Here is a 27,456-nt window from a genome sequence, read left to right on the forward strand (position 1 = left end):
CTCTGGAGAGTACAGCTGATCTCTTTACCTTCTTTCCCAGCTCTCTGTTCCCTCCCTTTACTTATGCTGGCAGCTCTTGCTCCTTTCCACACCAGGGAAGAGCATCCTGGCTGCCACCACAGGTCTCTCCTGGTGAGACATGCCCATGTCCCACGTGTGTGTGTGTGTTTAGGACTTCTAGGATATCATAACTGGCAGGCTGGGCTCAGCTGAGGAGCGTGGTGAATAAAATCCTGTGTAAAACCGCTGGTGCTGGGGGCAGGAGGAGCAGTGTGGGGTGGAGAGGTGCCCTCCTTATGCTGTGCTCATGCACAGAGACAGGCTTGGTGGAGATCTGGCCCCACAGCAAGTAACATGATGTGTGTAGTGGAGACTCCTGGGCCAGTCTCCAGACCAGCTCATTTCTTTAGAAATGCCACATTTGGTACAGTCTCCCTCTATCCAACTTGCTGGGAGCTGTGTGAGGAGGGCTGGCCAGGCTGCACCAGCCCGGACTGGGAGCAGGGCAGGGGCTGACACAGAGGTTCACAACTCTGCAGCAAGGAAATAAGGCAGCAGCAATGCCAAGTGACTGCAGGAGGTAGCAGAGCCCAGGTGGTAGGTGGAGGTTAGTGGGGCCTCCCTCCTGGGAGCAGAATCATGTGAATAACACCGCCGGGTTCCCACCTCCTGCTGAGGGCATCAGCTCCTGACAAGCTCAGAAAAGAAAATGTGTGGAGAAAGCCAGCCGGTTACCACGACAATTGCTCTCTCACAACCTTTGTAACAACTTCTGCTGTGCAGCTTTGGCCCGGGAGGGTGGCAAACACACACCTCCACGCTGGCTGCCTGTTCCATCTCCCATCCATGTTGCCTCCTCCACAATCACATCTGACTGTCACGTTCCCACCTCAGCACTTTCCTTCTTTATCTACTCTCCTGATTTCTCCAGTTCTCTCTTTTCACCACCCCAACACAAAGCACACACCCCTGGCCCTTCAGTTGTGATTACAGACCACCCTCCCGTGGTGCCACTCTACTCTCTTGTGTTCAGCACCTTTTGTTTGCTGTCTGTGTGTAAACTGCGCTGCTCACGGTGACTGTCCTGGTAACATAAGTGGTATTTTGTGTCATAGGATCCTGCTGGGCTGGTAAACCTGGCCTAATGAGGCCTCATGGCATCATTAAGCTGGCTCAAGTGGTACCTGAATTTGTGGGGGGTACTGACCAGTAGGCAGAGAAGGTTTGATGATGTAGTGACACACATTTTAAGGATGGCGGCTGTTCATTCTCACCCAAATTTGTAGCTGATTGTAGGACAATATTTGGTTATTCTGCAGCTGGTATTTTAATCCTGAGAGTACATTTCTCAGCAAGGCATGTTGTCCTCACTCTTTTCAGGGAACTGACATCTCTTTGGCAATCGGCTGATTAAATCCCCTGGCAGCACACAACAGAGAGCATTTCAGCACGTCATTCTTGGTCGGGGTTTTTTTTGTTGGTTTGTTGTTTGGGTTTTTTTTTTTTCTCCTACTGCATGGAAATAGATTCCATTTTCCCCTGCTTGGTAACTTTTCTGCTTAGTGTTGCCTAAGCTTTTAGAAATACGCAGTAATGGAGAGTTACAGATGCGTGTTATCCTGCACGTGCTTGGTTGCCTGAATCATTTCATTATAGTGGCATCTTGCTCTGTTAAGGGCAAGGAGCAGAAGCCACACACCTGGGATACATTCTGGAATTTGAAGCACATGCAGCAACAATGCAATCCTTTTTTCAGTGGAAAAAATAAGTTTCTCTGGAAATGGGAGAAACTGGGAGGACTGGGAACTTGGAGGTGTGTCCCTGTTGGGCAGGAATGTAACAACCTGTGATTGGATCAGCCTTGGCTCCAGGCTGAGTTCATTTGGCCCCTGTAGTGTAGTAAGGGCAGTTAGTTACTGAAACTTCTGGCCAATGTGCCCTGAATACAAATCTCATAATTTCGAAGGAGGAAAAATATTACTAATTAGATGTGTCAGGACAGCAAGAGTGGCTGAGGACCTTCAGCACAGGGCAAAAATCACGGTTACATCAGAACTGAGAGGATCCCTCTTGAGTGGGCACAGGCAAAGCCTGCTCCAGAAGGGGATAAGTTCTCTGTGGCAATAAGCCCTGTATTTTATTAGATCCCCACAAATGTTATCAAGAAGCATTTTAAACATGATTCAGCAGTGAGTCTTCAAGCAATGAAGGTCCCCTAGGCTGCATTAGCAAAGGTGTAGTCAGCAGATCAAGGGAAATTATTATTCCCATCCACCTGAGAGGTGTGAGGCCCCACCTGAAGATCACACCCCAGCTGCAGCATGGCCAGAAAAAGGCCCCCACGGTGGAGGGCAGAGCACACGATGCACAAGGAGAAGGCTGGGGGAGCTGGGTTTGTTAAACAGGGAAGACCAAGGGGGTGTCTAGTTGCTGTCTGCTCCTTCCTAAAGGAAAGAAAGCTGTAGAGAAGGGGAAGCCAGACTCTGAGAAGGCAGCAAACAAGGATCAAGAAACAAGGGACAAATGTTGAAACAAAGAAATTCTGAACATGGGTAAGAAAAAATTTCTTCCCCTTGAGAGCAATTCAGTAGGGGAAGATGTGCCTTAAAATACTGGGATAATCTCCATCCTTGGAGATGTTCAGAAGTTGTGTGAGCAAGGCACTAAGCAAGCTGATCTAGCTTTGGAGTTACCCTGCTATAAGCAGGGAATTAGACTAGAGACTTCTAGAAATCCTTTCTCACCTGACTTTCTGTGTGGGTCAGTGTTTTTGAGCTGCTGATCTGCCAAGAGGCACTGTTCAGTGTCTTCACAACGCTGGGAGCCAGAAGGTCAGTATGCTTGTTTGGCCCTGTGGAAATGCATCTGTGCTGACAGCAGCATTAGCATCTGTAAAGCCTTTCTGCACGAATGTCTCTTCTCCAGCTGGCTCACCACCCTCTCTAGCACAACTTGTCCCATTTTATACCACAGATGAATCTCCTAACAGCAAGATCTGGTTGGTTTGGGGGTGACTCCTTAAGCTGTGACACCCATGTTTTTCTGAACAGCAGCAATCACTGAAATGTCATTTAAAACTATAGTGCAGCATGTAAGAGTTCCCTCCCTACACAAAACCCTCACCCCTTCAGAACCAGAGAGGCTTTAATAACTGCTTTAAATGCTTGGTTTAGGTGTCTGCATGTTGCTTTGCCGTCAGAGAATCTGTGATGAGTTTCAGGGGATTTCTGTTCCCTTTCAGAAGTTAAACAGCCACGTCTCAGCCCCCCTCTTTTTGAGAAACTTGCCTCTGTGATAGCCTAAGCTGCGGCTTTCAGCTCACCAGGACAGCAGAGGGGTGGGTGCTCGGCTGATGCGCTTCTCACACCACCTTCAGTGCTCACCACAGTGCTGCTAAAACACCTCTGGGTCTTTACAGCTGCCTCCTGTCATTTCTCAATAAGAAGGATGATGCTGAAAAAGGTGGGAGAAGAGGATAGAAGAAAGGGTGGAGAACAGTAACTTGATGTATTAAGGCAAAAGCAAAACTTGAGAAGCTCTGTAAAAAGCAAGATTTGAGCTCACCACCTTACCTTGATATTTGTGGCGTTTTTTTGGGGTTTTTTTCAAAGCTGTCTGAGGAAGCAGCAGTTTTGGGAGCAAAGATTTGCAGCATATCCATCAACTTCGGAGTAAGCATGTCAGGCCTGGGAAAAAGGAGCTATATTTCAGGAAGAGAGAAAACAAAGTACTCTGGGCAGCTGCAAACCCATTAGTCTAGTCTCAACAGAGTATAAGGTTAAGAACAAATTACAGAAGGAAAACAGAATTAAAGCTACAGCAGTAAGTGGGAAATGGAATCAAATACAAAATGGGTTTATCAACAAAAGCACAGTGTGCCCTTAACTTGATCCTTTTCTTTACCTCCTTTCCCTTACCTGGGTGAAAAAAGAAATTGGTAAATCTAATCTAGTTGGATTTCAGTAGGGCATTTGTTGCAGTAAGGGCTGGAAGGCAGCTAGATAAGCTGAAGTGAAAGGAATTAGTAGGAGAATTTTAGGTGGGTAAAATGCTGGGGAGAGGCAGATGATGTGTGGAGTCAAAAGGGAACTGCCACCATGGAGGAATGTCACTGGCCTTGGGAATAATTCTCCTTGCAGTAATGGCTCTAGCTCAGCAAAAAAGCAGCATGAAAAGGAAGTTTGCTGATTAAATGCATTTAGGAGAATTACTCACAGTCTGAAGCAGAGAAGTCTGAGGTCCTGTTCTTTGCTCCTGCTAACAGGAATGTCTTTTATGCACAGAGATTCACTGGTTAGAAATGACAGAGGAAGAGACAGATCTGGGTGCATTCATCATTCACGAGGTGATTATGAAGCCCCGATGTGACGTGATCACAAAGACAACAGTCTTAAAGAGATCATTACGTTAATCTTATTTAGGATGCTGTATACAATTTGTCACTCATACTCAGAAGGGGGCTCGGGGCTGGCAGCAGTGTGGGGGAGCTGGAATAACAGAGTCTGTCTCTGTGCCTACCCTTGCTCTCCATAGGAGCGGACATGGAGCCTTCCTTAGCTTAGCAAAAGGCTGGAATGGATGAACTTCTCTCTAAAATCCCATTTTATACACAGGGATGTGGGCAGAGAAATGAGCCATTATAGAAGGGAAGGTGCTCAGCCATGATTTAGTTGGGCAGTCCTTTTCTCCTCTGAGCTTGGCTCTTTTTAAGGCTGCACAGATTTACCTCTCCCTGCAATTTGCTGTGCTTCCTTGGCAGGCAGAGCAGGTTAGCACGACAAGCACTGCATTATAAGAAAAGATGTGCTGAACACAGACCCACAAGCCCACATTTTTCTGCTCCATCCCCCAAAGAGTTTTTCCTTCAAGGGTAAGAGATCAATCCAAAATCTTGTGCTCTCTATGCAGGTGACTTCTTGGTGCTTCTCCTACACAATACCAGCTCCCATAAGCTCTCTCAGAAAGGAAGTCTAAAACCCAGCATCTCAGAAAAGGCTGGATTCTTTGGAGAAATACACAAAAGCCAGTCTGAAGTAAATGTGCCACATGCCCCTGCAGCAGAACTGAAAGGGTTTCATTGTGCTGGTTTTCAAGTTGGAGAAAGAGTGGTAGGTCTTGAACCTGGTTTACACCTGGATGGGATTAGCGCTGATCTAACACTTGACTGAGGGTGGAGGGTTGCAGTAAGTATAGCTTGCTGCAGCTTGCTTCTGACAATGATTTCTGAGGTTTATTTAATTTAATTGGGGGAAATGAAATTGGGACGAGACCTCAGGCAATCATGTAATTCAGCCTCCTGACCCAACGACAAGATTAAGTAAGCACAACTCATTCCTGACAGATATTTGTTGAACCTGTTCTCAGCAGCCTACAATGACAAGGCTCCCTGGCCAATCTAGTCCAGCATTTTATTGCTTGATAGTTAAAAAGCTTTTTCTACCACAAGGCTTAAGCTCTCAGTGATGAAAATGAATCTACCGATTTCCACAGCCCCGTTGAAAAATGCCTTTCCACCCTGACACTGCAATCTCCCCAAACCAGCTGTATATACTTTTTGGCAATTGTGTGCATCTTTTTGGAAATTCCAACTGTGTTTTTTTCCCCCACTGTTTGTGCTTTTCACTCTATCAAAAGCTTCGGAGTCAAGACGTATCACATCTACTGCACCCCCCCAGCCCGCCAGTGCAGTTACCCTGTCAGACAGCGAGATTAGATGGGCTTAATGTGATCTTCCTGATGAATTGAAGTTGGAGGGTTTTTTCAGGTTTGAAGTGCCCATCGGAGGGGAAGCTAATTCATACGTGCAGCTGCTGCCTGACAGGGATGAGAAAGAGGCTGGCTGGAGGGGCTGGAGGCTGTGGCCAGCTGAAGGGGAAGGAGGCAATTCCAGGCAGGACAAGCAGTCTGCTGTTTGGTTTCTAGGGATGACAGAGTCTGCCAGGAGCCCCTTGGGTGAGCACTGCAAAGTGTGGAAGGATGGTCTGCTACAAGTGTTTTCACAGAGTGTAACATCAGAGATGCACCAAGTCTGTGCACCGTGAACCCCTCTGGAATTCATTATGGACTAAAACATGCTGAGAGGTTTTCAGAGTTAACAGGCTTGGGCTGCGTCACTCTGGGTGGCTTTTCAGGTTGCAGCAGCGTTTGCGCCTTTATTGTATCCCAGAGTTTTCACAGCATCTGGAGCAGATCCCTCTGGGCAAGGCTCCCAAGCTTCAGGTAAACATCATGTTCAGGGAAGTACTTTTTTAGATGTGTTTACAACATCAGCAGGGAGAACTCACCAGCTGCCTTGCTTCCTCTCACTGTTGTGCAGACAGCTTATCTCCCTGGGTTATTTCATCGTCCTCCTTGTGCTGTAGTTCACAGAGAGCTAAGCTCAGCAGCAGCGGTGTTAGCTAGTCACAGCACATCTTGCAAGCTTGCCACTGTTTCTCCCCCATATCACACACCTGGACACTCCTTTTTCCCCAGCAGGCAAGGCACACAGCCATATGGCAGGAGGGAACAGCTCCTGATGAGAAGCAGAGCCAGTTGCTGAGAGTTTCCCCGTCCATCGTGTCCCTTTCTCCCATACCAGCTTCATCCTTCCCTCATTCCACCTCTCCCTGGGACGGGGAAGTCATTCTGTCCTTGTTAGAGGCTAAGCCTGCCATCTGCTGAAGCCATGACTGTATTTGTGCCAGAGTTCTCAGCCATGGGACACAGGGCAGGCTGGGGAGCTGCAGTTCTGTCACACAGCTGCTGCAGTTTTAGCCAGATTCAGCTACTGCTGCCTGAGGCAAAGCCAGGCACAGCTTGGGGTGGCACTCATCAGAAACCATTCCATTAAGTGGTTTCACAGAATCAGTGAGTGGCTGAGGTTGGAAGGGAGCTCTGGAGGTCATCTGGTCCAGCCTGCCCCTGCTGAGGAATCACCCAGAGGGTCTCCATGAGCTGCAGTCAATGCTGGGTATGGGCCTCCTGCTCGACTTGGTGCCCCTGCTCACCCTCTGTGCCCGGCCGTTCAGCCAGGATTCAGCCACTCACTGTTTGCTCATCCAGCCCATACATCAGCAACCTGTCTGTGAGCATTTTGTGGGAGACAGTGTCAAAGGCCCTGTTGAAGGTGAGGCATTTTATCATAGAAGGTTATCAAGCTGGTCAAGCATGACTTCCCCTGTATGAATCCATGCTGACTATTCCTGATGATTTTCTTGTCACTCACATGCCTGGAAATGATTTCTAGGATTACCTGTTTCATCATCTTCTCAGGGATCAAGGTGAAGCTGACTGACCCTGGATCCCCCTTCTTGCCCTTCTTGAAGACAGGAGAGGTGTTTCCTTTCCCCAGGTGTCAGGTACTTCTCCCAGGTGCTATAACCAATCAAGAGCTATTGAGAGTGGCCTTGCAATGACTTCTGCTGGCTCACTCAGCACTTGTGGGTGCACCCCATCAGGATTTGATGCATTTCTTCTGTTTCAGAGGCAAGCAGATCCAACTGCCTGTATCCATAAGCGCGTTCTGCCTGTTTTACAGAGCACTGTCCTTTTCTCATTTTGTACTCTCCATCCTTATGTTCCTCACACTTCACAGAGCTGTCTGCTTTCTAGGTACTTTTCCACTATTCAAACTGAGTGCACAAGAGTTGCAAACTTGTTCCTGGGCCCTCTTACTAGACCCAAAAGCTCCTGGATTATTTATTGATTCTCCACGTGGAAGCTTCTCTAGACAGGGGTTTAGGGAGTCCAGCTGTGGCCAGGTGTTCTGCCTGGAGGAATGTGGGACCCAAGGGCACATGTTTCCTGCCCAGTGCCTCACTGGAAGCAGCAAGTCCTTGGATCAGGGCAGGTGAGTCCAGAGATGCAGCAAGTAGTGTTCTGCAGGTTCAAGTGCTTCCTTCCCCCTCAGCTGGCTGAGCTCCTCCTCCCAGACAGGCTGGCATAATGATCTCCACATCCTCAGGGCAGTTCTCACCTAGATACTCAAGAGTTCCTAGAAAATATTTTGCATCATTGCTGGGCCTCGTTTTAGCAAGGATGCTTGTGTTTTCCAGGAACTCTCTCAGCACCACGGTCACCTGGGGCTTCATTTCCTCTAGCCTTGCAGGCACAGTGAGCATCTGTCGCAGAAGCCTTGGCTCTGTCTGAGGAGCAGCTGCCACCTGAGAAATCACTCTTTGCTCCTTCCCTGTCTACTTTTTCTGGAGTAGAGCCCTCCAGGCCTGCCAGCTGACAGCCCTTTGCTTCCCCCAGATCAGCTCCCATCGTCTGCACATCCTTGCTATGGCAAGTGTGGCCAGCTGCCCTTTTGGGTCAGCAAGAAGGCAGGTACTGCACACACTACAGATACAAAAAACTTCAGAAAGTGGAGAATACATTTCAGAAATGCTACTTGCTCCCCCAAAACTTCTGGAGGTAGGAGCCCAGCACAAAGCCTGGCTGCACAGAAGGATGCTGAGCAGCCTGTCTAGGGCAGGATTTGTGGCTGTCCTTCATGTGGAACTTCCTAAAAGTAACTCTTTAGAAAATGCATACCCAGCAGCAAACACTGTACGAAAATTTGTTTTAAACATTAGCAGTTTCTAAAGCACTAATGTTTTAATGCAGTGAGAAGGGTGAGCTGGAAATGGCAGCAGCATGGGTAACAGGGCAGTGGTGTTCAGGGGAGACCCTCTGGCCATTCTTTGCTTCTGTGCTTGAAACTTATGCAATCACCATGTATTAAAATTTCCAAAGTCTTCAGCCCTGGCTCTTGTGCACTGTACATCTCTGTAGCTGTGCTGGCAATCCTGGTCTGAATTCCCTTAATGTGGAGCCTGGGATGGGGCTGAAGCTCGTGGCAGCCTCCTAGCATCCTTCACCTTAGACACAGCAGCCTCTGTGGCAGAAACAGCATGACTGCAACTGCACAAAAGTGCAAACAGCCCGATGCTGCCAAACATCATGGGAGCCCTCCCCAGCTGCGGTTGTGCCAGACCTGCTGGGCTAGCTCAGCTGGCTGCTGGAGATGGCTTTACCCACCGCAGAGACTCTGCAGTGCAGTGGGTCAGGACCTCAGTGAGCACTGCTGTGCTCTTCCCAAAGCACTGGTGCCACACAGCTGCATTTTTATGAGCTGACACTTGCCAGAAAGTTGCTGCCTTCGGTGTTGATGCAGAGTGGAGTGCCTGGTGAAATCTTTACCCCAGGATGTCCTAATCACACGTAATCTCCTTCTGTCCTTGAAAGCGGTGCACAGAAAGAAGCCGGTATCCCATAGGCAGAGGCACTTTGCCTTTCATCCCAGAGCTGGCAGCCAAAATTCCCACCCTGCCTGCCCCCAAGGGACTGGCTCTCCCCTCCTTGCCCACCCCCTCTGGCCCCAGGTAACGCTCCCAGTGATCATCACAGAACACTTTCTACCTGACGCAGTGAATGCAGACAGAGAGCTCACAGTCCCTCTGGCAGCTGCCAGCTCAGAAGGTGCACAAGTAAGGTTGCCTGGGCACGTACTTTAGCTCTAAATGCCCTGTTTTTCCACAAGTTTGCGTTTTGATGAACATAATGTTCTGGGAATGAATGAGCTATCACCAAGCAACATTAACTCTGTGTTAACAAAGGGTTTTGACATTGAATTTAAGCCTGAGGACAGTGCTGGCACAAGAATGAGTTATCACAGCCTGGGCCATGGGTACACTGAGGATGGAAATTAGAAGGAGCTTCCCACCTACCAGTGCAAGGATCTGGAACAGCCTTTCAACAGCAGCAGTGAGGCCAGGAGATGACTTCTTGTGGGGCTGGAAGTGTCTGAGCAAGAGGATGCAGTGGGCCTGCCTGCCTCAGGCCAGGATCTCTGTGCCAGTCCTCTCTTCTTACGCAATTGCAGGACATTTTCATAACGTCGCCCTCGAAGCAGCTCAAGCCAAACTGGGTGCCTGTGGCTCGCCTGGAAGTGGGGCTGTGGGATGGTGTCCTGGGGATACTGCAGAGTGCTGTAGGGCTCTAATTACCCAGGGAGTGAGGATGTGCATCCTCCTGCCTCCAGCTTGCAGAGAGCTAAGCACGGAAATTGGAGGGGACAGTCTGTGACAGGCAGGCCCAAGACCGATTGCTTCAGGTGATGGCTGGGTGTCTCACAGATCTGAGGGGATTTCTGATGAGCAGAAGAGGGCTCCTCCACACTGCAGCCCAGGGGAGAGTGAGCTGGGCACTCAGGGGCTTTGAGGCCAGCTCCCTCACTGGCTCAGTGCCCAGCCAGGCTACAGATTACTGCCCAGGGTCCATCCATCACCCTTTCAGGGTGTGCAGTCACTTGAATGAGACCACCTTGGCACAGGAGGGGCAAAGGGGACGAGAGAAGGGGGTGCCCCAGGAGCATCTGTGAAGGGGAAAGCTGACAGCAGCTCCCCCAGGGCAGCTGCAGGCTGGGTGCTGCAGTGGAGCAGCTGCACCTGCCTGGGAGCACCGCCTGCCTCGCTCCTCTCTGCTGGACACCAGCCCTGGACACCAGCAGCCCTGCGATGTGGCCCACACTCCAGCCTCCCCTGCCTCCCAGCACCACCTGCACTCAACTGCCCAGCACAGAAATCCTTGCATGAAACACTCCAGATTCCAGTGGATTATATGAGCTGGGATAAAACAGGAGTTACAGGAAACTCAGTGGTTGACTGTCTCTGTTCTGTTCTTTAACAGATGATTAAGGCCTTGCCAGAGTGAGGTCTACATCATTCCTCAGCGATGAAGGTTAGGGGTTTCAAGCCTAGCTGCTGACTCATAACCAAGAAGAGGAGAAAAGGGAAAATTAGCATGAAGAATGTTGCTGAAATGGCTTGAATGTTGTTCAGAGATTAGCGTAGAAAATATATTGCTGCGTCTGTTATGGCTGGTGTGTTTAGTAGATGTTCTTAATGGAATCTGATATTTTTAAAAACATGGAACACCTGTGTGTAGAGCATTTGCCTTATATTTGCAGACCCACTGCCAGAAGGGGCAGATTGTTAACAAGCTTCTCCAGAAAGCACCTTTAATTCCTGATGTAACACCAGTGCTTTGTTCTAAGCCTAGATGCCTTTGGATATCTTGGTGAGCTGTTGAACCACTGGATGGCATATCCTTGTCCAGAGTCTAGCCTGGCTCTGCAGGGATCAAAATTTGCTCCCCATGAGTGCATCTCTGCAGACCCTTCTAGGACATGAGTTTGGTGCTCCAGCTTCCCCACGAAATACTCAGTTTCTGGCTGCACTAACTGGCAAACTCAGCAGAGGCCTGGAACATGACCTTCATCTAAGCTGTGTCACCTCCAGTGCACGTTGCTTCTGGATCAAGGCTGAGGCAGGCGGGGGAGGCTCAGGCTGCTGCTCCTGAGATAACTGGAAGGATCAGGGGAGCTGGGTGAGTGCTCAGTCTAAACAATGGCTTCAGAGCCAGGGCTGTGATCATACTCAAATTAATTTCAAATATGCACAGTAACACAAGAAGCAATTTGCATAAGACGTCACATGGAGTTGCATACAATTTCGCATATTTAAACAAAGTACAATAAAGCACAGCTTGGGCGGGTGTGTGAAATCATCTGTGCAGTGAACCGTGCACTGAAACGACGTACAATTATCACCAAAGAAGAAAACAAATGGCAGCAACCACCCAGGATGCAAAGCGAGCTCAGAAGTTGTGAAACACCAGCTTATTCCTTCATCCACCATCCTGATAGATGCTTGGAGTCAGACTATCATGCACTTCTTTTCCAGACAGCCCTGCTGGTGCAGAGGATGGTGCTCACTGTTTCATACCACTACTCACTCCTTCCTTCACATTTGAGTCCTTGGCTTCAGCTGTGTTAAGCACTTTCTTCATGCACCCTTCTTTCTGGGCTTTCCAGTGCATAGATTTCCAGGTGTGAGGGACTCCTCCCTTACCAGGCACTGCTCCAGGTGGTACTGTCCTTGCCCTTTAGTGGTAAAGGCCAGAGGCCAAAAGACTGGCTCTGGGAGTACAAGGGCAGACTCTGGCAGCCTCATTTTTGGTGGTCTCAGAGCTGTGGTTATTCAGAGCACGATTCCTATGGCTTAGTTCTTGGTACCTGTGTAGGTCACATGAAGTGGACTCCATCTCAGCTCGTGGAAAATGATGGCCAGACAACTAACATGGATAAGGAAGCAAGAAAAGGGAACAGCATCCCTTAAGTGGGAATGTATCATCCTTTAGAGCAAACATCAGAGGGCTGAGACCTTTAAACCTGCAAAAGACTTTTCAGCCCCTGACCTACATTTTGTGACAGTCCTGCATCTCTCACACGTGGGTTGGGCCAGCACTGTAGCAGTGAGGCTGAGCTCTGAGGGCTGACCCATCAGCATGTGCTTTCCCTTCCCTTCCCCCCCCAGGAGGCAGGGGAGGATTCAACTACTGTTCCTGAAACAGCTGGAAGGATCAGGAGAGCTGGGTAAGTGCTCAGGCTAAATTGGGGCTTCAGTGTTGGCAGCACCCTGGTCCCTGTGAGCTCCCAGAGCCCTGCTTCACCCACCTTGTCTTCATTTCCCCAGTGCTTTCAGTGCCCCCTAGCTCTAAATTTCTATTCTGATCCCTGCTTTGACCCTACTTCTCCTTCCAGCCCCATCATTTAATCCTAGCCACAATTTCTGCCTCTGCCCACTCTCTCCTCACCCTGCCTTTTCCTGTCCTCCTTCATATCCCTGCTCCCTCATACCTCTCTTTAGGCCTTTGCTTGACAGCCTCAGCTCCCTATATTTTAGTTAGGCAATTTGTTCCTCTCTGCAGGACTGCCTGAGTAGGAACAAAGAACTGTCACCAAAACCCTGGAAGAGGCAGTGTTATGCTTAGTCACCCTTTTGTCCCAGCTCTCCTCTAACTTGCAGGTACAAGGGGAAAAATCTGTCTCCTCCCCATATCCTGCACTCAGGATTACTGCACTGGATAGGGAGCTACAGGTAAGCTGGCTAATGTGAGTAGATACAAGAAACCCACACTTATCCAGGACAGTATTTCTGGTCTTCAGTTTTATCATGGAGGACCTGATGCTGGATATAAGAGAAATCTCATTATAAAGGAACCTCTTAGGGTTCCTGCTGTGTATCCAGCCAACGCAGGGTACACAGAGCATTGGATCTCATTTGTGTGATGTTTGTGTGATTTGTATAGTATGTCACATAAGAATTGGCAAAGCAGAAAAAAAGGCATGGGAGAGAAACCACTTCAGGCTTAGATAACTCATCCTGGTATTGCCAAATGTGTCTGAATCCACATAATAAGACCAACACAAACATCCACTGTAGGTGTATTTAACCACTGCATTCATTAGTTCATTTTGGTTAATGAACTCATTCAGGCAAAACTGTGTCCTAACGTGGCTAGACTGAGTCCCCTGACCCTAGCAGAGAACACCCACCACTGACAGCCCCTTGGTTTGGGAAGAGCTCAGAAAGCTTCTGCAGTCTGTGTCACTTTGCCAAGGCTTAGAGAGCACCTGAGAGAACCCCAATACCTGTGGTTCTGGTGCATCCTTTCACAGTTAAACTAACAAGGAAACCAACTGGCTCCCTAGCCAGGCCAGGCTGTAACTCAGATTTGACCAGTGCATGCTGTAGGCATCACACCATGTTCCTCTGATAGAAAACAAGTCACCAAGGCTTGTTTACTTGCTTGTTTGTTGAACCCTTGTGGTATGTCCAGCTGTCAACAAAGTCTGAGCTTCAAGCTAGACTGGCTGCCCTGGAGCATCTGCTCTCCTGCCACTGGAGCGCTAACTAGGAGCCACAGAGAGGCAGGACAGGGCCCTGGAGCAGGAACTGGCATTTGCTTCCCTGCCAGATCCCTTGTGAGGATTGATCTGAGGCTGAAGATGGTTTTGCTTGCATTCTGGTCACTCCCAGAGAAAGCTGGGCTCTGGATCAATGTGGAATGCGTCACTGAATGGCCTATTATTCACTGAGCGCAGTGTGCACTCGGAGACACAGCAGCCCTCAATAAAGATTCAATTCTGCCTCCGAGGATCAAAGCAGGAATGAACCAAGGGAGCTACTCAACTCTTTTACATGATGCTGAAATGAGTGGTTGCTTGTTTCAGGGCGACTCTTTATGGCAGTTTCAAGTTGTGCATTTCTCCTAATTAAATGGCCATCCACACAGGCAGGTCCCTTTAGTAGAGTGCTGAGCTACCTGTGGCTGAAGCTCTCCATTCCCCCTGCACAAAGGCTCACATTTGAGTTAGCACAGCTTGTCCACGCTGCCTTCCCTGCTCCACATCCTCCTTGAGGAGCACAGGGATGCCCACAGCTCCACAGGTGTTTCCCCAGCACTCCCCTCATGCCCATGCAGTGTTGGGGTGGCTCTCTCACAAGGTGTGCTGCAAAGGAGCACTAAGGAGTGACATCCAGCAGCACAGGCCTGGAGAGGAGGGCAGAACCAGAGCACATGGGGTCCTAACTTCCAGCCACAACTCTGGAGAAGGTCCTTCAGCACGGGAGGTAGGGAGCAAGTGTTGTTGGTTGCTGCCACATCCCTGCAATACAGACTCTTCCAGCTGACAGATGCCTGATTTTTTTCCCCCATAATGGGATAATTTATAGCAGGTTAAAGAAGGCATTCAGCTGGAGGGAATCCCAGATTTTGGAGATGATTTCAAAATGTTTTTCTGAACTACTGTCTTTCCCACTAAATCACAGCAGTCAGCAACACCTCATGCTTCGTTTTTGGCCACTCATTAGGGTGATTTTTATGTGTCTTGAAGTCATTGTACAGGTTTTGTATGTTCTTTGATTGAAATGATGCCATTCATTCTTCCCATCTCTGCTGTCCTCATTCAGAATGCAACTCCCAGTGCTAGCTCCCTGCTGGAGAACAGGATGTGGGGGAGATGTAGGGAAGGAGGCAAGGCTGCAGACAGGAAAGGAATGGAGATGCTGGAAAAGGAGTCAGGGCTGGGACCAGACTGGAAGGGTGGGAAGTCAACAGGTGTATAGGAGTGATGTATGGGGAGTGGTGATGGGAGAGAAGGGGACCAGACCAGGCAGTCAGTGTTTCAGGAAGCCAGAAGAATAAGGGGCAGCTTCTGGAGCTTCTCCTGTGAGTCAGAGTGAGTCCTGGTGAAAAAGGGTATGTTTGGCTGAGCGCCTGCAGCCCCAGCCTGTGCAGAGAGGGCACCAGAGGAAAAGCATCTGATGACAGAGAGAAGTCAGCAGGAAGGGCTGAAGCTCTGGCTGGAAGCAGATGAGGTTTGTGCAAAACATCTCAGTGCACCAATGAGTACATGAGTGCAATTTCAGCACAATGAGAACCCATCACCACCTCTGTCAAGTCTCTCCAGCTTGCCCAGCCCCAAAGCTGTTGGCTGGAGAGGATCTTACACGTAAAGAACTGGGGTGAAGGTCTCTGCCCTCCCATACTCAGCACAGGGGCAGAAGAGGGGCTGTCCAGCCTCTTGTGTGCCTGTACCCCGGGACAGCCACCACAGGAGTGTGTCTGCTCTCTGATGGCCCTGGGGCCACCACCAACCACAGAGATCCTGTCCAGGGTGCAGGGTGCCATGTGGAGGGCCTGGCCCTGCAGCAGGAAGGGTCCTTCGAGTGGGCAGAAACCCCAGAGTCCCAGGCCAGGTCTGGTCTGCAAAGCCTGCTCCTTCCTCCAACAGTAAAGCAGAGGATCAGGGACACCTCCAGTGCCCAAAGGACTCAGACAGGACAGAGTGAGCAGGGGCTGGGAACCATCCCCATCCCCAGCAGTCATCCAGCCATTGCCAGGGAGCAGCCCTTGGAGTGGCCATCAAGGTTGGTGCGCCCCAGCCCCGATTGCCGCTGGAAGTGGAGGAGTTGCAGGAGACAAGGATGCTTAATTACAGAGCAGCCCTGGAAACCAGCAGCAGCAGCAGCAGCAGCAGCAGCACTGTGGCCAGGAGGGGAGGCAGCAGGGCTGTAAATAGAAATTGCGGAGGCAGCCGCGGGGAACAGTGAGAGAGGCTGGTGCGCCTGCAGGGCTGCATGTCCCTCCCTCCCTTCCCCTCGGCTGCTGTCACCTCGCCCGGACACCCCGGCCCCCAGCGGGACCCGCAGTCCCAGGCCGTGCCGGGGAGGCAGCAGCTCCACAGGCGGGACAGCTGCTTCGGTGGGAGTGGAGGAGGGCTCGAACTCCGCCAGGCACCACCTCCCATGGAAATGCCTGACATTGGCCAAAGGGCCCCTTCAGTCGGCAAAGGGACCGAGGGAAGATGGACACGGGGCCAAATTGCCCCCTCTACTCCCAAGAAGAGAATGTGGGATGCCAGCAGTGTGAGCCCCCATCCCGATGGGATCTGCCCAGGGTGCCCCTCTCATCCCGCCCTGGCTTTTCCAGTGTGGCACCTTCCACGGACTCAAGAGGTCTGCTTTCAATATTTTGCAAAGTTTTATTTAAAAATGTTGAAACTAACATCCCACAAGATTTGAATATTTCACCACAAGGAGAAGAGAAATCCTACAAAAATATATATCACAGCGCACAAGGGCAGGGGAGGGGGAGAGCGAGACTGAGCAGAGGAGCAGGAGGAGGCTGGAGGGGTGGATGGGAGCCGGGGCAGAACGAGACCGAGTGGCAAAGGGACAACAAGAGAGAAGCAGGGAAACTGAAACAGTAGGAAGGGAGAGAGAACCAGGAGGGAGACCATGGTACAGGACAAGAATGGGAAGAGGGAAAACAGTGGGAGAGGGAAAACAACAGCAAAAGAGGAGTAGAGAGCCAGCAGTTGGTGAAGGAAGGGGACCTCTCTCTATGGTCCTGCCAGGGTAGGGCCAGGACTACGGTGGGACATTAGCAGGGATGCAGCTGGGGAGCTGGAGTTTGACCCAGGACTTTTGTGCTGCAGGTCTCAGCTCTAAGGCTGTGCCACAGATGTGGTTTGTCAGAGTGAAAAACAAAACAGTTTAATTCAGAACAGTCTCAAGGTGGTCCTGTTTGAGAACTTGCAGGGAATGAACAAACCACTCCTTTCCAAACATTTTTCTTCATCAGGAAGTGGAGTGGGAAATGAAGGGACCAGATTTGCAAGGGCACTTGGGTGCCATTGAGGAAGAGGTAGATAGCCCTCTCTGAATTTTGGGATGCTTGGCTGGATGTTAGCCCCTGGAAAGTGGACTGGAGGAGAGGTGTGGATACACACACCAGAGGTCTGCTCCCCTGTCTACCAACTGCAACCAGCCAGATGGGAAAGCCCCAGCAGGATTTGGCCTTGTGGTCATACCACTCTCTTGGGTAAAGAGAGGGAGACTCCAGCTCCTGCTTCAAATCAGGAACTTCCCTCCCTTCCACTGTGCCCACAGAGAGACCACCCTTATGGTAAAAAAGCAAGGGCTCTGCAGGAGCTCAGCAGAGACACAGTCACTTCATCTCACTTGGCCCACCTGGATGTTCCCTTTCAACAGCATAGAAATGTTGGGCAGAATTAGCCCAAGACTATGAACACTTTCAGTTGGTTTCCCTGCATGCTTTTCTCTCTAATGGAAAGAAAAAACCTTTCTGTTTCTAATGGAAAGAAAAAACAATCCTTCTCCTCCATTCATGTAGAAGACAGGGAAACCTGATGGGCTGTGACTAAGAAGGTGCTGTCCTCTGCCCTGACTTGGTACTATCAACCCATCCATGTGCACATCCTACAAAATATTACCCTGGGCCAGGGTAAAGACCTCAGGCATGCTCTGGCTCCAGTCTCTGTAGGGGAAGATGGTTTATAAGGCTCCAGTCATGGGGAAAACAGATCCAGTGAGATTATTTATTAACTGGAAGAAGCTTGTGTGTCCACATGTGTTCTGAGTGTTTTGTTCCAGGGACAAAGCATAGCAATGAATGCTTGGGCAGAACAATGAAGTTGTTTCCCTGTATCTAACCTGTTTTGGGTGAGAAATTGAATGACTATCATAAAAATGTATTTGGCTAGGAAAATTAGAAAAGATGTTCATTATACCCAAGCCTCTGTTGTTGTAAGAGTTTTCTCTACACAGCTTCACCAGCTTTCCCCTTACCACAGTATCCATGAAAGGTTTCTCTCCCTGGAGTTACTTTTACCAAAACCAGAGACATGTAAAAGGGGGAGGAAAAAAACCCCAAACCACCAAAATCTGATTTGTTTGCAGAATTTACAAAAACTTTCCCAGGAGAGCTCAGGGCTTCCCCACATCAAGTGTTGGAAAATGTTTTCACTATGCCTCCTGTGGTCCCCTGCCACTTTCTTACAAACCTTCTCTCCATGCAGCATGTGGAAAGTCCAAGGACAGCCACTGAAGTGGAAGAGTCTAAACTTTGGCCTTGTTTCAACAAATGCTGTTGATCAAAGAACAATCTAATTAATCTGATCTGGAAAATTACTTCAACCAGTTGAAGGTATTGCAAATTGCCAGCAATCAGCAGTGCAGATGTCCTTCCCCAGCAGGGACGTGCCAAGGAGAGGGGGAACAGCAATGAATGGGGCAGCGAGCAGGAACTGCCACTGGTCCTTCCATGTCCATCTGCAGCTTAAATGTCCACCTGAGCCTTGCATGGATCCTGAATAAGAACAGGCTCAGTAACAGATCGATCTAGGGTAAAGCACTAATATCCCCTGCTGTAAGCACAGAATCAGCCTGTGCTTAGACTAGAGATCTCCAGAGTCCTTTTCCACCTACATCTTTCAGCCACTCTGTGCTTTTAATAAGCCAGTAATTTTATTTGACCTGTCATTTTCTCCAAATCTCTACTGTTTTTGGGAAGCTTATTGTAATTTACACTCTGATTTAAATGCCCTTCACAGTGAGTCAGATGGGACCCGAGAACACCTAATGGTTCAGCTGGGTAAACGGGCAGAACCAGGCCTCTTATGAAATTCCCTGTGCTTTGTCCTATAAAGAACAGGCTTTTTATGCAGAGATAAAGGATGAAAGGCTGCTTCCCTCTCTCCAAGATCACTTTTGTCAGAGACCTTGTATAGTGCATTAGGGCTTTCAAATTGTGGGTGATTTTCCTGCCTCTGGCCACATCAGTCCAGCAGCTAAAGGTGTTTGTACACTGTAGGGGCAGCCTTATCTAAATGTGCATCTTTTCACCTCTGTGGTTGTCAGTGTGGGGTTTTGATTGATTTGAAGTTGTCCATAAAAGCTAAGAGGAACTATTGTCATTAAGCTGAAATTTGCCATCTCGCACATCCTCAAAGTGACACCCATGGGTCCATGCCTGGAAGAGGTGGAGATGCATGGATCTTGCTCACACAGGTAAGTGACAGTGTGGCTGCCAGCCCCACAGAACACCACAGCCCTGAAGGACATCTGCAGGCAACAATTTGGACAGATGACTTGTGCCATTGCTTTCGGTTTCTAATCAGCTGGGGGACTGAATGAAGCTTCATCTGGGAGCCCAGATACCCCTCTCTCATGCTCTTGGTGAGCACTGCCTCGTGGGTTTCCAGTCACCTTGCACTCCAGGAGAGACCTAGCAGCAGTACATGGCAACCCTTCCAGTGCTCCCAAGATCAGCTCTAAACTGCTCTCGGTCATTCCAGGTGCAGAGTCCCGTCTGCTGCCTTGTTGCCTGTGCCAGGAGTATCTGAAAGCAAATCTCTTCCTGAGCCCAGCAAAATTCAAGTTCCTCATGCCCAGCAATGTCTGCATTCCACGCTTTAGCTGTGTGCAGGACACTTGCTAAGAAACACAGTGAGCAGAGGGCTTCACCTCAGATTTTCTGGAAAGCATCATCACAGACTGGTGTTATTCAGAAAAACCTTGCTGAAGGAGACTGAAGGGGTGCAGAGGGACAGCAAGGAGGCTTTCAAAGATCAAAACATTTGGAAAGCTAAAGGAATGATTTCCAACTTTAACTGGCAAGAGAAGTGGCATGGGGGTGGGAACTGAGGGGAAAATCTGCGGACGGAGAGAGGAAGAGAGATACAAGCTGAAGAGAAAAAAACCCAAAGGAGTGTTAGGCAGAAAGAAACTGGAAAGATGTGATTATCTTCCATCTAGGGGGAAGATAATGTTTCCCTCAAGGAAATGGGTTGTTGAGAGGGCCCAGGTGCTCTGTGAGCCTCTTCTGCCCAAGCTTTACCCACCCTTGGGACTCTCAGGAGGGCCAAGGTCTCAGGAACAGACGAAGTTGCCACCATCCGAGTCACCTGGCGGGCAATCCTGCAGCCACTGAACTCCAGACATTCACTGCAAAGCACACGACACGGGAAGGGACACACGGAGGGTGAGGGCCCACGGGGACAGGGGTACGCCTTTCCACCTTGCCTACCCCCGACGTCAGGCATGCACTGGTGAGAGAGTCATGGAGATCCAAGTGTGTCTGTGCACGTATGCTAGAAGAGGGGCTGGGGAGGTCAGGATTTCACACCACCACCAGCTGTCTTCCCTCCCACCATTCTGCTCTCTTGTCACCCTGTCCTGCGTGGGCAGGGCGGGTCCCCAACCTTCCCCCAGCAGGAGGCTAAGGAGGCCCAGCTCGTCCATTTTTCCAGGCACATCCCGGTGGGGTTAGTTAATAAAGGTGGTGGTGGTGGGCCGTGGCACAAGGAGGTTGCTTTTTTTCCTGGGGCAGCAGAGGCGGGGAGAGTCCGCGCTCGCCAGCGGTGACAGAGGGTGGGGGAGCCAGCTCAGCCTCTCCCGGGAGCGTCACAGGTTCACCAGTGGGATTCTGGGGGAAAGAGGGAATTGGGAATTAATGAGCGCTTAAACTGCCCCAACCCCGCCTCCCGCTAGCCAACGTCAGCTTTGCCCTGCCTCAGTGTGCCCGTCCCCCTGTCCTCTGCCAGCCCCTCCTGCCCCAGCTCACTGGGCACTCACCGGTTGAGCTGGAATGCTGCATTCTTCCCGTGGCCACCCAGTTTCTCTGCACCCTCCTGCCCCCTCCTGGACTCCTCCGCCTCAGGCGTGGGGGTCAGGGGGTCGCCGTAGGGCCCCAGGATGCTGACGGTGGTGGGGGAGAGGTCTGTGAGGGGCTGCTGGCTCTCCTGCTGCCTCCCGCTGCTCTGCTGCCCCGAGTGACGCCGGCGCTTCTGATTTCGGTCCCAGCTTTGGAGAGAACAAGGGGTGAGGTAAAGAAAAAAGCCCCAGCCCTTGATGAGAGGTTTATGGGATGGACCCCTCTACACTCAGCATTAGAGCCCAGCGTGGCCAAGTGCCAAACCTTGCAAGGGATTGCAGCACCAGATGTGCACCCCTGAGACAAATGGGTCCCAAGCCCACAGTCTTCCTGTGGACACTGGCCCAGTGAGAGCCTCAATTGGCCCAAACCCCACTCACCAGAACTTGAATATGATTCCAGTGGCAACCAGGACAATGATTATGGAGATGGTGATGGTGACGTACAGCTGGGGGTCCACACCTGCGAGACAGAGGAGTGGGGCTTGTGATGGCCGCTCCCTTGGGTCCCCAGGGAGCAGCAGGGCAAGGGAGGTCCCCGATGAGTTCTGCAGTAGGAGCTGCTCCTGCAGGGGACTGGGAGTGAAAGCAGCAGAGTGCAGATTTACCTTCCCCGCGGGGCCCGAACAGAAAGGGCCGCAGCGTGGCTGGGGTCTCGCGCAGGTTGAGCCCCGCGTTGTGCAGGAGCGAGTGGGAGTTGGGCTGCGCCGTCGCCATCCCGTGCGGCGAGACAAAGGTGTATCCCAGCGGCGGGAAGCCCGGGTTGGCTGAGTTTGTGTCCCCTCCGTCCTCATCCGACACCGTGGGGCCCCACACGATGGCCCAGGGGTACTGGGAGGAGGGCATGCCATCCTCGAAGCCCGAGGGCGTGGCAGGCCGGGCGCCCGCGGCCTGGCGCCTCAGCCGCACCACGTGCCGCAGCTCCGCTCCCCGCGCGGGCACGGCCCGCTGGCGCGGCACGGCCGAGCGGGAATCCGAGCCGGAATCCGAGCCGGAATCCGAGCGGGAATCCCGCTCCGGCTGTGAGGTCCTTTCCCAGATGCAAATGGACCGTGGGGCCGAGGGGCTGCGGCGGGTGCAAAGAGGCCGAGGGGCTGCGGGGCCCCGAGAGCGGAGAGACCATGTGCCGGGAGGAGGGACGGCCAAGACGACGAGGAGGAGATGCCACAGCTGCAGGGAGTGGATGCGGGAGAGGAGCGGAGGCATCCTGCTGCGGGGCGGGGGGAAGAAGAAGAGAGCCTGATCTAAACGTTCCTCCTTTGAAAGGCCAAGCAGCCGGGAGCAGCCCACCACCCACACTCCTGTTTTCTTCCCGCCTCACCTGCCAGTGTGGGAAGCTGTGAACCTACCAGGCACTGGGCTCCATCTCAGATGCAACAGTGTCTTTGCTCAGTCAGGATCTTGTCTCATCTTCTTCACTGGGAACCAAAAGGGAGGGCTGTCAGTGTCCCCCCACGCAGTGGTGACGGCTCTGTCCTTGCAGGCAGTGTGTGCCACCCCAGGTGAGCTCCCGGCTGGCAGGATAAGGAGAGTCCATGCACACACGCGTGCACCCTCTCCTGCTCCCGTGCCCCCCATGCACGGAGGTGCATGGTCCCCATCCCCATGCCAGGTCCCCCCAGATACACATGCCTTAGCAGATGCTCCCAAGAGCAGGGAGCGATCTCCGGAGCACACGTGCCCAGGCACATGCGCAGCTTCCCCGGGGACTCTCCTGTCTTAGGGCCGAGAGGGGGATTCAGCATCTTTGTTTGCTTATCGCTGGAACAAGTTGGAATCTTAATTCCTGTGTTTATTTATAGTGTGGAGTGTGTAATCCATTTATTAAAAAAGAGCCTCTTCATTGTGTGCCAGAGCGAGGGAGCGAGAGGGGAAGCATGAGAGTGGTAAACCAAGACGACTGAGAAGGAGTGAATCAGCGAGAAAAAGTCCAGCCTCACTAAAGAATTTAAGAGAAAAAAATATGCCTATCAAATATTTAGTATTTACTTTCCTCTTAGCTAACATGAAATTACCTTCCCACACTCCGTGTCTTAATGTCCTCTGCGCTGTCCCATCCCTCCCTTTCTCCCCTATTCCTCCCTTTTGTCTCCCGTCTCCCACGGCTGAGCAACACAAGCACGGAGCGAGGTCAGTGTCCTTTCTGCCCTGGACGCTCGGCACCCTCCGGCATCAGCCCGGTGTCGGCACTGCTGCCCTTGCTGCTGCCCCCCTTCCCTCGGCCGGGCACAGCACCGTGCCGGCCCTTCCCGGTGAGCTCGTGTGCCTGACCCCGCATCCTTCTGCAACCGCACGCACAGGACGAAAAAAAAAATCCTGCGAGATGTTCAGCCTGCTCCTTCATCGTGAAAAGGAGAGCACGAATGCCGACAGCCCACGGTCATGCCCTCCTGTGGCTGCCGGGATGGAGAAACAGGCATGCTGGGCTGAGGGAGTCAGTGCAGAGGCCAACGCTGCCCCTCCAGCCCTGAGCCAGCTGTGCTGCACCTCCCGGCTTCCAAGGGGTTACTGCCATCCGCCCGGCTCACCCCATGCCCTGACCAAAAACTGCAGCCCCTCCTGCGTGGGAGACTTCCTCTTCCTAAGGGAAGAACCCAGGGCTTGCTGTGATGTGCACCTGAGAGGAGGGGCCGGGAGGAAGGGCACCCAAGACTAAGTAGCTGTCTAGCTCCTGCTGCATTAACCGGGGATATTTTTAGTTTCCTTCTGTTAAATATTTAAACAAAGTTCACAGAAAAAAAAAGAATTGTTGGCTAATGTGCCCTGCCCCTCCCTCCGGGGCAAGATCAGTCTCTGGAGGGATCCTGAGATGAAGATGAGGAGAAAAGAGCAGCTATTCTCAGCATTTCTTTGTTCTTTGCTCCTGAACCTCTAAGCCTTGGAGGGGACTCAGTATTAAGATGCAGCTCTGCAGAGAGGCAGCAGAATGGAGCAAGTTTCTTCTGAACCCAGATACTGGCGAGATCTTGGCCATCTGGATTATGATCACGATGCCGTAGAAGATCATGTCTGGCAACAGAAATCCATGACAGAATTTATTTTGGACTTTGAAAGGGAAGGAATTCCAAGCATGGAGGACCTCCTTGTGTGAATGCCCAGGCTGGAGGGCACACAAGTTGCAGGAGAGGTTTGAAGATGGCTTGGAGTGCCTGGGGCCATGCCTGGCACTCACCACGGGACAGCAGTTCCCTGGGATGAAGAGCCTGCTCTGCTTCTGGCACAGCTCAAGTCTTCAGGGGGCAGGGGGTTGTTTTGCATCGGGAAGCAGGAGATGTGGGGCTGGACAGTGCCATCCCAGCAGGGGCGACCTTCTCCAGGTGCAGGCAGACCTCAGTGCCAGTCCCACAGGGAAGTGTGGCACAGTAGTGGTGCACATGTAAGCTCTAGCACTCCTCCTAACAGATGGCTCTGCCCTCGGAAATGTGCCTGGGGGTAGGAATGCTGGGGTTTCTGTGCTCTCCTTGTTGGGAGATCTCATAATGGAGACATCTTGTTCTTCTAAGCTGAGATTGTGAGCTCCAGCAATGACACCCAGTCTATGGAATTCCAGGGTTGAAAACTTGGGAATAAGATACCCTACAGAGCCAAATCCTGAATGGCTTTCACACATGGTTGTCTCAGTTTCAGGCCTATGGAGGAGATAACGTATGGAATGAGCTGAGGAGGGGTGAGCCCCAGCACTGACTGCCCCATGTGCAAGGAGGGCACAGCCCATACATGGGGGTGCAAGCCTCAGACTGGAGACACTGCTGTGTGTGGGTTCTGCTGCCTAGAGTGATGAGCTGGTGATTCCCGATGTCCCCACCCCAAAGGTGGCTCCAGATGAGTGCAGAGATGATGCAAAGTTGGTTGGTCTCTGTCCAAACATTCTGGTTTGTTAATGAGATCGTGGCCAAAGACTGTGTCCTGCACTGGCACACCCTGGACTGATTGTGGAGGAGCTGGGAGCTGGACAGAGGTGTCTCCCATGGCATGGAGGGTGTGGCAGCGAAGGAATGTTTCAGGTGAAAATACCAGGCAGTGCAGGCTGGATTCCAGCATGCTTGGAGCGTTTATGTTTGAAATGGAGCATGGATGTCCCTATGGATTATTGACTAAAAGGCAGACAAAGCATGTCTGGGGCACTCCGTGGTCAGCCACCAGCAGCAGGATTGTGTCCTGGGCACTAACCCTGCTGTGTTGGAGGGCCAGAGTAACACATGCCCTTCCTTCAGCTCTGCATGCAGCTCCCTGTGTGGATCCTGAATAAACTGGTAGGCCTTCAGAGTAGAGGAGGGGATGCCAATGCTCTCACTACCTGGGAGTATAAATCCCACCTTATACCATTCTAGGTAAGCCTTTGTGTGCCAGAGCAGAGAGACTGAATTTCCATTCTAGGTAAGCCTTTGTGTGCCAGAGCAGAGAGACTGAATTTCTGCACCAGTACCTCATGGCAAGGCCCTTGCTTTCATATGTGTTTTCCAGGTCTAATGTCAATAAAACTGGACAGGGCTACTCCCAGAGTCTGAACAGGAAACCTGTACACTTTCACTCTAGGTACAGAGCCCTCATCTCAGCGTTCCGGTCCTGTGATGCACAGATGACAGTGTGAATGACAAAGCTATTTCCCCGGGGCACTTCATTGAGCTCAGTTTGTGAATCCTGGTGCTTGAAAGCAGTGAGTAAGAATTACACTGTTCTTTGCTGCTGCATATGGACCCCACCATCACTCCAGACTGGGGCTAATCTGCTAGGAGCTGCTCTCATGCATTTGCAGGATGGAAGCATGAATCCTGCTGCTGTTCCCCACACCCATCTGTGCTTCCTCCCTCTTTGTAAGTCTCCTGCAGCATGGACCAGCCACTGCTGGGACATGAGAGAGCAGATCTCAGGAGCCATGCCCCAAAGCATACATAGCAGTTCACTAAGGGGGACTGGGAATTTACATCCTACCTAATGGCTAGGAGCAGAGCCTGCTGCACTCCTGCTCAGAGCAAGGAGCTCTGAATGTGACACCCTGGGCTCTGGAGCTCAGATACTGCTGTGCCCCAGGAAAGACCTAGGATTCTCTTACTCTTTCTCCATGTTCAGGATTCTCATATACCTCAGTGCCATAGATAAATCCTATCCAAATAAAAAAGGCATCACAGGAATAAAAGAACCAACGTGCCAGCCGTGTGCTGTAGCTCCCTCGCATCAAGTGCAATCTGTAACCTTCTGTTACAAAATGCTGAAGTTTGACAAATTCAAATGAGGAACAATACTATTAATAAAGAGGGTCACACACCAGCACAATTCACCTAGGCAGGTGGTGTGTTCCCTACTGCCTGCAGCCTTTGCCTGGCTCTATTCCTAAAAGAGATGCTACAGTTCAATCAGAAGTTATGGGCTTGGCGCAGGAAATTAAATTGGTGAAATTCTCTGGCCTGTGCTCTGCTGTAGGTCAGTCTCGATGATCAAAATGGTCCCTCTGGCCTTAAAATCTGAGAATCTCACAGCTTTCTCGATGCCTGGCCGAGATCACCTCTGACTGGAGAGCAGTTGGATGAAGCCAAGCGCACACAAGCCGCGTTAGTGAGGAGCGGGTAGAGGCTCTTTCCATCCGGGGATGGCAAAAGAGTTGCACCCGATTCTGTCTGGCTCAGCTGGCAGATGATGATCTATCTGTATTTTTGTAACATCTAGAGCTTGACTGCTGTGATACTGTGCCTCTAGGAATGAAGCTGTCTGCTCTCAGAGCGCTCCAGCTAGTTCAGAATGCAGCAGTCTGTTTGCTCGGCGACTCGAGCTGCCGGGAATGCATCACTGTGCCCCTCCGCACCCCACATCACCTCGCCTTCGAGCACAGAGTCCGGTTCAAGGTCTCCAAACCAGCATTCAAAGCCCAGCATGGGACAGGCCCCAGCGACCTAAGCAATCAATCACCTCTCCTTATGCAGCGATGACCTCACATGACGGATATATTCCACTGGAACAATGAAATTGCCAACCAGTTTGGGGAGAGGGGGAAGGGATGGAAGAAGGGTAAAGAGGCTCATGACCCTGAAAAATTGAACATTCACAAGAGCTGGGCCAAGATTATGAAACTTACTGCTGGCTGAGTAACGCTCACCATTAGCAACCCCGCAGCACTGAGAGCTTCATGCAAATCCTTGCTTTGCCCAGCTCCCCCACTGCAACGATTCCACTCGAAATAGTGATGAAAAAATCAAAACAAACCTGAGGAGGACCCAGCCCTCCTTACAGAGAAGGAATGCTTGCTTGGCTGTCATTTTTTAATCTCTCAGCCAGCACTAAGGGCTGTGGTGACAGCTACTGATAGGAGTCTGTGATCTGGGACCACGGAACCTAGCAGCTCTCTCCAAGCGCCGAGCAGAGCGAGTTCAGGCACTGGCAGCGAGACCCCCCCACACTGCGTGATGCCCTGGGCACACCACACCTGTATTTTCCTCAGGGGCCATGAACACCCCGGAGTTCATGGTCCAAGAGGCAGAGATGCAGTCATTGCTGGTCTGGCAGCAGGAAGCAGGAGCCCTGGTGTTGGTGGAAAGGGGTTATGGATATGCCCTGCTGGATTTGGCTGGGTGGGGACAGGGAAAGGGAGGAATCCCAGAGCAGATGACCCAGTGGGACAATTCTGCTGCACTCG

At 51.2% G+C, this 27,456-nt stretch overlaps 1 protein-coding gene across 1 annotated transcript; it reads right to left on the reverse strand.

Moving 5' to 3' along the window:
* Positions 1-16,566: 16,566 nt before the first annotated feature.
* Positions 16,567-22,207, reverse strand: PIANP (PILR alpha associated neural protein). Its single transcript, XM_058799956.1, has 5 exons — positions 22,150-22,207; positions 21,437-22,035; positions 21,210-21,291; positions 20,751-20,978; positions 16,567-20,601 (listed from the first exon to the last, which is right to left on the reverse strand). The coding sequence occupies exons 2-5, from the start codon at positions 22,032-22,034 to the stop codon at positions 20,580-20,582; spliced, it is 930 nt and encodes a 309-aa protein (XP_058655939.1). The 5' UTR covers position 22,035; positions 22,150-22,207; the 3' UTR covers positions 16,567-20,579.
* Positions 22,208-27,456: the final 5,249 nt, after the last annotated feature.

Source organism: Ammospiza caudacuta, chromosome 2 (genome assembly GCF_027887145.1).
Source record: "Ammospiza caudacuta isolate bAmmCau1 chromosome 2, bAmmCau1.pri, whole genome shotgun sequence".
In the NCBI taxonomy this organism is placed as follows: domain Eukaryota; kingdom Metazoa; phylum Chordata; class Aves; order Passeriformes; family Passerellidae; genus Ammospiza; species Ammospiza caudacuta.